We start from the raw sequence: 13,053 nt of genomic DNA, 5'->3' as shown, positions 1-13,053 counted from the left end.
AAAGTTGCAGTTAGCTATGTCTGTAGTACGGCCGGTGGTCTATAAAAAATTCGTCTAGGAGCGTTTCTTTAGATTCCTTTTATCTACATATAACCTGCTGCCGGTGATGTAAAATTGGTAAAATATATGTAGCTTCATGTGAGCTTTAAATTGCGCCCTTTATTTCGCCTCAAGATTATACGGCACTACATTTTGATTAAAATTTCAAATGTAACATTAATGTAACTACACGTTCCAATTTTTGAAATGTAATTGAAACGAGTTCTTTTCGCATTAAAGGAGCTTGTAACGGGAACTCGTTTCAAGGTTGGAGAGGAACGAGGAACGAGCTGTCGTTCCTGCTTTAGAGGAACGTGTACAACACTGGTGCTTATCGACACGGCGGTCGACGCTCGCGCGTTCAGGTTAAAAAAAAATGTGCGGCTGTACAGTAATTCTAGTGTCTTGTATCAAAAACAGACTTCTTACAATTACTAGACACAAACTTCATATCAAAGCACTATCATTCACCGCAGACGAAATACATATTTCTTCATGAGCCTTTCATGTTGCAGTAACACTACATAGGAAAAAAAATAGGGCAAGTCGAGGTTACCCGCTGCTTTTCTTTCGCGTTGCGCAACGCTGCCTCCTGACGCAGCAAACGTTTAGTTTTCTCACAGGCAGCGACCGTCCCCGCAACGCTGTTTTCGGGCTGAATCGGCATGGCGTCTTTCATGTTCTTTCCATCGTCTGGAAAGGCCCGACGAAAGGACCACCACGCGACAATGAAAACGAGGGATGGAATTGAATTTTCTCCAAGCCGAAATGTGCAATTCCTGACATCGACCTGACGCGTTGTCCAGTAGATCTCTTTTCGTCTGCCAACGTGAAATGAAGGGTCCATGGCGGGTGCACTGCTGCCTTGCATCGTCGGCACTCGTATGCTTCAGTTCGCATTGGATAACCACGGGTGCGTGGCCTCGCAGTCAAGGCTTTGGGACCGGGGGGACCCAGGTTCAAACCCCAACACCAGAAAGAGCATTTACTTTTTGGTTTATTTGTTATTTCTTTGGTTCGTGCCACCTGTGGGTGAGGAGGGTTTTCAAGCACCAACTACACAGGTCGGTCAATACAAGCTTCGCTTGAGAACGGGTATGAAAGATCCAAACCTTTAAGAAGGTTAATTGCGTTGACAACTCATCAATATATCATGAGCTGCGTATTGGTGAAGGCTCGGAAGGTTGTAGGAGAACATCAAAAACATCGGCACCATGCTGCCGGATAGTAATTATCCTTGAAATGTGCTTGTTTTTGCCGATACACCTGGAATAAATACACTGACACGATACAATGATAATAAATGTGACTTTCATGCACTGGATATCTCCGACGCCGTGGAAGCGTGTGCTGCTCTTTATTCTTCGAAGAGGCTCGAACGATAATTACTCGCTATTTTATTCCATGCATTGCTCCTCCTACTTTATTATTGGTTTTCCTAAACTTGGAGAAAACGTGGCAGTGTTCAATAGGAGAACTTTGCATTCGATCAGAGTTTATGATCGAATAACTTTAGTTTGAAACCGCTGCTTCGATGTACTGTCAAAGGACGACACAGCACCCGGGCCTCGATCTTTCGCTACTTTATAACAAGTTTCCCCTGTGCCACACCATGTGCTTTTTAGGTAGGAAATGAGGGCAACAAAATGTGAATAAGGTTATTCTCAGAAAGGCCCAAATGAAAAGAATTAAGAGTAGCGAATACATGCTAACATCTTTCTACATGTAATTAAGAACGACGAGATAGAGGATACTAAAATATTGCCGGTTACAACAGCGCGAACTTTTATTTCGGAGCTGCAACGCTGCGTTTTTTGCTTATATCGACAAAAGCTTGCGCCCTTTTTTAAGCCAAGTAAACATACGAGGCAATTTGACATTTCTAGCTCCTAGAGCAATCGTCCCAGTGTTTCAGACGTCATTTGAACAGGGATAACTTCATTGGATTCAGCAAAAGGGCGAGCCTACCTCTCGGCGAGGGCAGCCTGCCGGGCGGTGTAATTCTCTGAAGTATTCAGTTCTTTTCCTTAATAAATTGATGGTATGGTTGGCGCTGCCATTGCTCTCAACTCCGAATCCCAACATCCTAGCAACGGTGACCTCTGTGATTTCCCATTTGAATTTTTATGTTACAATTACCTTTATATCCTTTCCCATGGACGCGAAATATTCCCGATTTTTCGAAAGCGCAGCTGAGACCGACTGCAGTGGTGAATTCTCGGAGGGTCTAGAGGGTAATTTCGTCCGCGTGTAGTCCGAGTGCGGGACACCGTCCAGAGCTCGCACAAGTCTGCCCAGAGGAGAGACTCCTTGCAATGCGGCCTGTGCACGGGGCGCTGTTTCTACCTTTCGCCGCAACTAGCGCTCCGAGCTAACCTTCTCTCGGCCCTTGCGCGCGCAGGGAATGAATGCATCGGCGCGGTTGTTCAAACAAGTGAACCTTGCCTGATAGCAAAGCTTTTCCTTTTTAAGTTTTCTCAACTTAGAGAAATGAGTAAGAAGAAGAATATTACATTTGAAGCGCATATGCGATCGTGCGTCGCACTAAGAAGGCTCGGCCGCCGTCACCGATCAGCAGAAGAAATCGCGCAAAACGATTTCTTCCGGGTAAGGTTGAATCTTCTGGTAGGTTTCTTTTTGGTGAAGCAGAAAGGCGGCTTTTATCTCTCCTTTTTCAGCATCCGCTGATATATGGTGCTTATTGCTACGGCCATAGCTGACTACTTCTCTCGCGTCTTCTAGTTGCTGCTTGGCCTTCCGGCAAATGGAGCGATGGTATGCTACGTGTCACCGAAACCTCGGTATCACTGAAATGTGTTGAACTACTCGCTGCGCATCGCTGTTTGTTCTTGTTCAATTACTGAATCCGGCTTCTCCTTCCGACGAATCCAACACAGCATGCCGGTGATCTGCTTTCTTTTCGTCGGCTTGCTTGAAGGAGCGGAGTGCCGACTATTTGCGTGGTTTCTTTGCAGGGAGGACAAGCTACGATGGGTCCAATACGGTTAGCACCGCGCCGGGAGCACGTTGTTTAATTCTCCTTATGCTGTCACTGAAAGAAAATGCGTGCTGCAAACGACAGAGGAAGGAGACTTGTCATTAATCGCGAGATTTTCTCGGGAAATGTTCTTCTGCCCCTTCACGCGTAGTTCCTCGTCAGGAGGGTATTGGTGAAAGGACACACCGGCATTCTTTCCAGACCACGACTTGAAAGTGGCACACAACAGTACACCATGTGCGCGCTGTGCGAACGTTGCACCAGAACAGCCAGCACACACGCAAGTCACTTCGCATAAGCAGGCGGGCTCGAAAACCAAAAAAAAAAAAAAAGAAATGGCGGGCAGTGTGGACTAATTCGCACAAAGCTTGGCAAAGCTTGGCAGCTTGGCCGCTCGCACTCCCCGTCGACCGACACGTCTTCCTCCTCGGCTAAGCACTACAGAGCGGAGCTTGCGCTATGCACTATTCGCCTCGTGCGACACCGATGGCGGCGCTGCGAACGGCGCTCAGGTGACGCAGGTTCGGCTTTTGTCGCCTGCTAGGCTCTGGCTAAAACAGCAGCATGTTCGTTATAGTTCGCTCGCGTCGCAATGCGTTCCTCGACTACTAGTTGTATTTTCTTCTAATGATAGTTCTTCAGATGGCTTCTAGCTTTACAGGAGGTTAAGAAACGTTAACATTTAACATATCTTCTACATAGCCACAGCCATCGCGGTCAGTATTATGCCCCCGAGTTCGTAGCGTCACTCACTGGGCTAGATGGCGTTGAAATAGCTTACGCGAAAGCGCGAACATCACGCCAAGCGAGTTAAAGAGAGTCTACGCTGCTTTGGAAGCGAAGCGCGATCAATTTTTCGCAATAGTTAGCGTGTAAACACACTTGAGTTGAACGAAAATTCACGCTCCACTCCCAATTGTAGTCATGCGGACATGTGTACACAAAGCGTTTACAGACAAAATAAAATTGATAATATCATCGACGAGTGGGTTATTGAGGACAACTAGCGTAGATTGCGCGAGTTGGATGCACATTAAAACTTGTTACGCGTACTATCGACTCTGAATGAAACGCCAGCAGTGATGGGCGTGGTACAGTTCGCACCCTTGTGATTAGAGATAGATGCGCTCGTGCGGTTTGCCGCTCGTGAACCTCATTTATGCTTTCGATCGTGCAGTGCTGCCTAATTGGGTGTGCGGGCCTCTCAATGGTGATGACTAGAGGCCGGATTTTTAGGCACTAAAAAAGCGCCATAAAAAAGGCAGGTAAAACAACGTTTTAGGCACTATAAATAGGCAGGGAAGCACGTTTTAGGCCTCCGACGTCATAAATGTACGCACAATAAATTTTTACATCAATGCAAACAAGTTCAAAACAACGACGTACCTGTATCTAGAAAGCAAAAAAAAAATGTTCTGATGCCACAAAGACGCCAACAGTTTAACATAATTGTCCTTTGTTCCGCACGGTTCGCAGAAAACGGTCTCTCCTTTTATTATCTAGCACGGTGAGTCTAGTGTACACTGTCGAATAAATACACTCCTGGGCATGGAGGAAGCAAAACTCGGGAGAGGCCCTATCTTATCCCAATGCATTGCGAAAAGTGTGGCGGAAGTGACGTCAAATTTACGGGGCAAACAAACCGGCATGGGGCAAACAAAACAGCAGACGCCCCGTGGCGTGCTCTCCGCGCTGCTTCGCTTCAGCGCAGATTTGTAGTCCGGGCGTAAACTTCGAGCGTATTGTGCGGTTTGCATGCAGTGAAATGTTGCAAGCAGACGTTTACCAGGCTGTTTGTGCGTGGCAGGCCGGAACGCTGCGTGCTGAAATTCTTCGTGGAGCGTTTCTGAGCAAAAGTACAGAAAGTACCGGTACGTCCCGTAATACAAAACATTCAGCCCCTGCATCATCGTATTCGAACTGACCCAGCAGCGACTTAGCGTTCTGCTGGGTGTTAGGCCTTTCTTTTCCTTTCTTGTAGCCCCAATATCCGATCTATTGGCCTATTAACGGTTCTTTGCTCCTATATATGGAGTGAGCGTAGTAGCTATTCTCCGCAACGCCATCCTAGTAGTTGACGTAACTTCACGTCGAAGAGAGGACACCGCTGTATTGTATACGCGATCGTGCACGTATAGTTTGTAATTCCAGTGCGCAAACAGCTACAAGCACGCAGCAAGCGCACCCCGCACAATACATACATCACGTAGTCCGATAACAACAACAAAAGTTTATTTCCCTTCCGTATGAACGACACAGCCTCTAAAAGCGCGATACGATGCCTTCGGCGCATGTTATGTACGGCGCGTCAGACGGCAAAAACAAAAGTTCACGTGTGTTCCGAGTTGACACAATGAGTAAGAAGCAACAGAGCGCACATTCGAGAGCTTCGCATGCAAATACCATGCATTAGTGACCAGCAATGAAGCGAACGTACGTACACATAAAAAATGACACCCGGCACTTTCCGGAGTGCATGCGATCTGTACCGGGTACACGCAACAGCTGGGCATTGCGTAGCTTTCCTAAAGAACACACAGAAGGAGCAGCACGAGTGAATCGACTGCGCCGCTGGCACGACAAAAAAAAAACAAAAAAAAACTGCAAAGGTTTCGCGACTATACTCGCGGACAACTTTTCTTGGCAATGAAGCGAAGGCTACAGAGCCACAATGCACGTATCCTACCGCTAATGAATGTAGTCCCACAATTGCGTCCGTATTTTCTGCGTGAGATATACAAAATACTCCTTGATTTTCTACATGTAGCTTTTTGAGACGAAACGCAGCGCTCACAAGCGAGATATACGTATTTCTTTTACTTTATACGTTGTCACTTTGGGTTTTTGAGTGCGTGAAAAAGTCGCGCCTTTTACCCGTACCTGAGACGCTAAGCAGCGTTTGCGTCGAAATGCAACGCTAGCCATCACTTTCCACGGCGTTACGAGACGCGCACCAAACCGGACTACTTCGCGAAGCAGTACATGTGCAGACGCTCCGCCCCCGTAGCTTTCCCTTCATTGCCAAGAAAAGTTGTCCGCGAGTATAGCTCGATGCGCGCACGCGCCTGCAAACGACGCGACGGAAATCGCGAAATTTTGAGCTGCTCCTTCGCTAGGCGGCGATGCGGGTGTTTGCGATGCGGAGGCTTCACGAATGTGATGTCAGAGCCTCTCCTTAGTATTCCTTCCTCCGTGCTCCTGGGCTTCTTTCTTTTCGGCGTGGATGAGAAGGGCAGCACAGGAGCCAGACCGCTCAAGGAGAAGACGGCAGGGATGCCTTGCATTGGCCGGACCTAATCGCGTGGGGCTCCCATAGAGGTGGCTCCCACGTCAAAACAGAAGCCGCGTCACATTTTTCTTTCTTTTGATCTGCACTCTCCCCTGACGGCTCTCCATGGTTTCGCATTCGGCGCCATGTCCGCGCGGCGGCCGGCGCAACCCATTGCACCGCTGCTAGCGGTTGTTTTCCGGAAGTTCGTTGAACTAAAGCGCCTCTATCTTTCAAAAGTAGCAAAAGGTTTCGATCAAGACGCCGCGCCCTGCGATAGGCCGGTTGGCGACACCTGACCGTTTCGCGCCCCGCCCTAAGGGTCCAGCGGCGGCAGAGCTGTGCCGGGTTCGAATGCTTGTGTTTTCAAGCGTGGAGTTGGACCATTTTAGTAAGGACGGAGTACTTAACGCGCCTCTCGCATTGTTGTTGCAAACTGGAAGTGCGTACGTACCTGATGCTTGAGTGGACGCAGGAATCTTGAGTTTAAATTAGGGGTGTGCGAATATCAAATTTTTCGAATACGAATCGAATACGAATATCCACCTTCGAATATCGAATCGAATATCAAATATCAAAGGAAAAATGCCTCCACAGTAACAATATTTTATTTAACATGTAGCTATTCGAAAAAAACGCATTAACAGCCGGACTGGCAACACAACATACACTGCTATCTCCAGAACACAATGTCCAGGCTAGCACAATGTACATCACAACACAAGCAAATATCACGGCACAATGAAAGTAATGACTAGATGTTATCATGAAGAAATATGAGTGGCTCCACATGATCAGGCAGCAGGCGCTCGCTTGTAACAGAGACACCCCCCCTCCCCCCCCCCCTTGCCACTGAAAAGGCACGCTCGCTTGAAACAGAAGTGGCTGGTATAGGGAGGTACATGGGGCAAAGCTTTGCCAGACTGGAGTATCAGAAGGTGCCTACAGTCCGCCACCAGTCACGTGGGTCACTGTCTTTCTTCAGAAGTGGTCCCGCACAGTGAACGAGTGGTAGTGCGGCACGTTACGGCCGCATAATATTGAAAATGTACGGTTACATGATCGCCAACAGCGCTGCACGTCGGAGATGCACCAGCAATAAATCATACGTATTGGGGCGCTCGTCGCAAGCAGAAATCGTGCCTCCGTGTACTTACGATGTTTATCGCTGCTCCCGGCAACGTTTTTAGCTATACGAACGCAGCAGAAATGTGGAAGACGAGTTATTTTCTGCATGATAATCGAATCGCATATTCGAATTTTTCGCATATTTGAAGTTATCAATTATTCGAAACTTTTCGAATACACGATTTCCGAATCGAATACGAATATTTCAAATGTAATATTCGACGAATATTCGAAACTTTCGAATATTCGCACACCCCTAGTTTAAATTGAATGCTCGGAGTGTGACGTGCTACTATGCCGGGCTTCGGTGTGGCACCGCGCGGAGGACGAAAAAATACGTTTTTTTTTTCGTTCATCGCTGTGACCATATCTGCGGAAAGAAGGTATGGCTGCACAAAATCAGGCGCAAGGAATTTGTGCCTACAGAAAACACCCGGCTATGCGAAGTAAGGAATTTCGCAATGTTTATAATCAAGCCGCCTTTAGCCTGGCTAGCGTGCTTTTGTTCGCGCATATGCATGAGCATTATCTCAGCAACGCTATGATTGTTTCGGCATTCTTTATGCTGCAGATATGTGCGTAGTAATCATTGTAGGGTCACGCCCCGTATTTCTCACAATAAAAACCTCAGGACACCAATACAGTTGCATGTGTTTATCTTACGCGGGGCATCTTCAACACTAAAAGCTCACAAGGAAAGGACCATCTTCGACTACTTTTTTGTCACACCTTGCCATGTTTGGCCGCAATGCTATGCGCCAGGTCGGTCGAGGCGCCTTCGTTAAAGCAGTCCGCGTGATATCTTCAGTGCTTTAGACGAGTCGAAGTAAATAATACTGCAAGACACCGGGTGGAAAAAAATTGAAAACACATGCCACGCCGAGCATCTCTGCTCATGGGCCAAGGCAAAAGGAACGGAAGCCACCCTGCAAGCGAATGAGGGGGTATCAGTGCTTGCAACAAACTTTGCACAGAAAAAGTTTGTTACGAGTTACTGCAATAAAACTCATCTTTAAATAAGTGCTCTTTTATTCTCTTGCATATCTACAAAAGGAAACCTAACCCAGCTTTTCTGGTCATAGCCTGGCTTTAGAGCCCGTAGGTGTATAGGTACCTTAAATTTATTTAAAATTGCATTGGGTAACATTGCAACGTGCCTTTATATCTGCGGCGCATAGAGGCGGCGGGGGTAGCAAAAGGGGGAGTGCTTTGAATAAATGCCTTTATTTAAAAACAGATTAAAATGGGCGAGACGTTAGTGGGCATGCTATATTTCCGAGATCTTGAAAGGTACTGTGGGGATGGAAAGAGGCGCGATCATGCGGCCTCTAAATTCTCCGCTATTTCGCATTTATTTTCAAGCGGTTGTGGCCTGAATGGTGATAAAAAGCCACTAGAGTCATTCATGATACAATCAAAAACCGTGTAGCATCTTTTTATTGCCACCAAGGTGAGAGAGTGATGAAAACGCTGTTCGTGTTTCTTTCCATCCCTCCTGTACTCTGGTTGCTGATATTCCACACATGCGGTGCAACTGTCTCTCCTAAGTAAACCTATTAGAATACTTTGAAAACACAATAGGCTTAGTTGTAACTACCGTGCAACCGTAGGAATACTTCCGAATGCTGGCGAACGCAATGGAACCCATAATAGCGCGTATTTTGCACTGCGCACTATGCAAGGGCGCTATAGGTATCCAGTGAGGTTTCCGAAAGTAGGAGTAAGCTCACAACATGCCTATTTTTTTTTTTGGAACTAGAAAACACGCACTATTAGCTCACCAAAACATCACCTCTACTTCAAGTTAAGCTGAATTTCAAAACGTGCAAAGAACGAAAAAAAAAATCCCCTGCATGACAACTGCTGCGGGAAACTGCTCAGAAGCTGCCTTGGAAACGCAAGCGTTTCATTTCAACGTTTAAATTGATCCGGGCTCGTTCAATTTTTGTCCCTGTAGTTTGATATTTGCTGAGCATGTTAGGCCCCAGATGCTAATAATTAAGCGGTTGGTTCAAGCGCGCACTCAGCTTTGTTTTAGGCGTCTGCAGGACGCACGGGAGCGGGCAGCACGTTGTCCATAGTCTTACTCCTTGGACCCCTCGAAAAGGTGTGTGGGTAGAGTTGTCGCTGCCTTTCAAAAATAGAGGAGCCTTAGGTTGAACTAGAGGACTAGGTTGAACCCCATAGAGTTCTGAACAGTCATTGTTGCCCGGTAACATGAATAACGGTCTCAAACTGCACTCGGAAACGAATGTTGAGGTTAAATAAAGTTCATATAAGCGCCGATTTTAAAAATAGGCATTTATAGTGCGCACGTCCCTGCGTCATGCTAGTAAAAAACGCATTACTCAGGTTACCCCACCAGTCCTTTTTTCCAGCAAGTGTCCGCTTTCGCGCTCTCAAGAAGTATTCATCAATAAGGTCTACGCAAATTCCGCATACACGTCGTATTCCTTAGCTAAATGGCGACAACCGGACATTGCGACAGTGACGTGCAATCACTGCGGGCTGCGCTGCCGCGCAGACCTTCACCACATACTGTGGCAATGTTCCGCATTTGAAAAAGGGCGAATGGCCATACAGGCTTTGCAGTACACAAATTATCGGGAAGCGCTGCTTACGGACCCGGACACGCAGTTAGTATTCGCGCAATATGGAAGTCAGAGCGGCCTGATCAGAGTGGTGTAGGGAGTCCGACAGACCACAGTACTGACCACACACCGCCTCAGTACATGTGATTGTGACTTGAATAAGTGCAAACCCTATGAAATTGTGAAATATTAGTATAGTTTGAAAGTCCTGCTTATCCCCACAAAGGCTATGCGCCTCCCTATTTTTCAATAAAGGACTTTCCATCCATCCATAGGCACTTATAGGAATTTGGGCACAACCGCCAAAAATGGGCATTTATATGCACTATAAAAACACTACAAAAGCCCTCCTTACCCTCTAATTGATGCTCATATATCGAAGTGGGGCGATAGGAACGCAAGGAACACAATAGGCATTTGCCTAAAATCCGGTCTCTACTTATGGCTTCCCTACTTCCCTGTATGAGTGTGTGTGTGTGTGTGTGTGTGTGTGTGTGTGTGTGTGTGTGTGTGTGTGTGTGTGTGTGTGTGTGTGTGTGTGTGTGTGTGTGTGTGTGTGTGTGTGTGTGTGTGTGTGTGTGTGTGTTGACTTAAAGGGAAACTCCGATGATTTTTTTCATGTTCGCTTGATCTAAATGAAATTTTTTGTATGTCTTCATTTCGGTACTCTGATGATCTATGACAAACCATACGACTGCAGGTCATTAAATTTTTCTCACTATGAATTTTGGAAGATTACCTAATTCACGCCTTTAAATGCGGACCATTTCGTGTTTGTGACGTTTGTGTACTAACTGGCTTCGCGCGGCGGCGGCTCAAAAGCAAACGGCAATCCTTGCACCCTCAAGTAGTCACTGCAATTGTCGTATTTAAGTTCCGAAAGGCCGCCACAGCTGGATCTAGCATCGGATGACATCGCCACCTTCTTTATTCTAGCGCTAGAATAACATGTACTATGTCTACACTACGGCAGGGTATGATGTGACGTCATTGTAGATGTTGCATAAAGCAGTTATCTGTTTCGGTTTGGTTTCGCCATATTGTTTTGAGGTTATTTAAAATTACTGACGAGACTAAGCAAATTGTACCACCCTGGCAGTTACAGGACTGTGAATACCATTTTGAAACGGAAATATTATAATATGGTAAAAAATACGTCTGAGTTCCACTTTAAATGGCAAACCCAATTTCTAGAATACTTCCAGAGAATGGGCTACCAAAGGCCCCACACGATCCATCTTCTAGACGTTTCTCCTGCCGGATTGCATAGATATTGCTTTTCACTCTTTGTAACCCGATTTCTGACGATTAAGACTGCATATGTTTGATTAGGACCAATTATGTCTGTTTCGTGCAAACAGGATTACCATCCAACACCCAGCCCCATCTGTGTATCTGCCATCGCGCTCATCGAGAAAGCCAGTGATAAGTTGAATAACTACCAGCAATTCCGCTTATACTTGAAGGATTTAAAAACTGCTTGCGACAGGTGACTGGGCTAAACAGTGGGGTCATCCTACGATTACGTAATAGGGTGTCTCAGCGCATGTTTAAAAATTAACGTGTCTTAATGTAGCCACGAAACGAGTGCACGAGATGAACAATTCTTGAACACGGTGTGAGCCTCGACAAGCGGTCTCCTCTTGTTCCAGACAGAAACGTGAGCCCTTTTTCGCAATAGCGTGTCCTGGCGGGCAGCCTGATCTTGCTGCATGTGCGAAACCATAGGGGAGTCCATTGCGCAGGCACTGGACGCTACTGCGAGTGGAAGCACAAGACGGTGGACATGAGCGACGAGTCTGACACCTGGGAGAGCTTCAAGCAGACCCTGAGGCTGCAGTGCGACCGCGGGCAGCCTGGAACATTCACCTGGACCCCGGACAAAGACACGCCCAACCTTGTCTACTACCAGGTGCCTCACTTTCTCACAATGATTCCGTCTGCTGAGCCTTGCTATTTCTTTTTCAGTGTTTCACCCACTACTATCTCGGCTGGAAGATCGTTGTCACTGACCCGGAAGAAGCGGAGCAGGCCATGGAAAGCGCCGCCAGCCCAGTGCTACTGTCACGGCTGCTGGTGCTGCTGCTGTTTTCGCTCGCTTACCCTGTGTCGCTCTGCTCAGATTTCCTTTGATCGGTTCCGCATAGATCACTGTATTCCATCGTTTTCCATGAAATCAGTACAGCTTATCCGCATTGTTAATCCAGCTCGCAATCAGCATTTTTAAAATTATTTTCCCACGCCAAATTTCATAAGCGCAATTTAGAGCACAACTGTGGGCAGTTTCGCATGAATAGCAGTTACTCAAGGTGCGCTTAATAGTAACGACACAAGTGTCATCTTCTTGTCCGCTTGCACGTGCATGTCCGAAAAAACTATGCTGGCGCATTTTCTGACCACCGAGTTGCAAGCTGCAGCATTTCGGTCGAGCTGTTGCAACAAAGTAAAGAAAGAAAGAAGCCATTCATAAGGGACCAAGGTCTTCATGACGAACGCCTCCTGTTGTTTTCTCTGCTTGTGCATCTGCGTGTGTGTTTGTGTGATGCCCTTTGAAAAGAGCCACTTATAGTGGATGCATCATTTTGTGCACGCTTTTCGCCAAATATTCCCAAGAAATGTGATAATCCTGAGTTTTCTGTTGTGCACTTTTGCATTTCTCGTTTGGAATAAAAAAGACAGTCGGACGTATCCCACGGTCCACCTCTACCAACGAAGTAGTCGCCTTTGAAGTTTGTACCAGACGTCTGCATTGTCTCATATGGGATGTTACTTATTCAGATAATTTTTTTCACGCGAGCTCTGTTGCAAAAGAAAACAATCACCAACATTTGCTGAGAAGAGTGTTATGCATACAAAGGGCCGCTACGTATTACCGGACAGGGCCATTGTGTAGAAAAAACGGTGAAGACACAGTAGAGGGGATGAGATAGTACCGTGCCACCATCTCCGTGACGTGCCATCTCCTTGCGCTGCACGATGTAGCTTTGCCGTAGGTTCTTTTTTTCTTTCTTTTGCCCCTCGAATTCATT

At 46.7% G+C, this 13,053-nt stretch overlaps 1 protein-coding gene across 1 annotated transcript in view; it reads left to right on the top strand.

Annotated features, from left to right (window-relative positions):
* Window positions 1-12,732, top strand: part of LOC119379511 (protein Skeletor, isoforms B/C-like) — a 47,148-nt gene extending 34,416 nt beyond the window's left edge. The window contains exons 2-3 of the mRNA XM_037648812.2: window positions 11,770-11,936; window positions 11,993-12,732. Coding sequence (XP_037504740.1) covers window positions 11,811-11,936; window positions 11,993-12,157 — 291 coding nt within the window. The 5' untranslated portion in view covers window positions 11,770-11,810 and the 3' untranslated portion in view covers window positions 12,158-12,732. The remainder of the gene's footprint in view (window positions 1-11,769; window positions 11,937-11,992) is intronic.
* Window positions 12,733-13,053: the final 321 nt, after the last annotated feature.

Source organism: Rhipicephalus sanguineus, chromosome 1 (assembly GCF_013339695.2).
Source record: "Rhipicephalus sanguineus isolate Rsan-2018 chromosome 1, BIME_Rsan_1.4, whole genome shotgun sequence".
NCBI lineage: Eukaryota > Metazoa > Arthropoda > Arachnida > Ixodida > Ixodidae > Rhipicephalus > Rhipicephalus sanguineus.
Note: the sequence above shows the minus strand (reverse complement) of the source record. Positions and strands in the feature narration are given on the sequence as shown.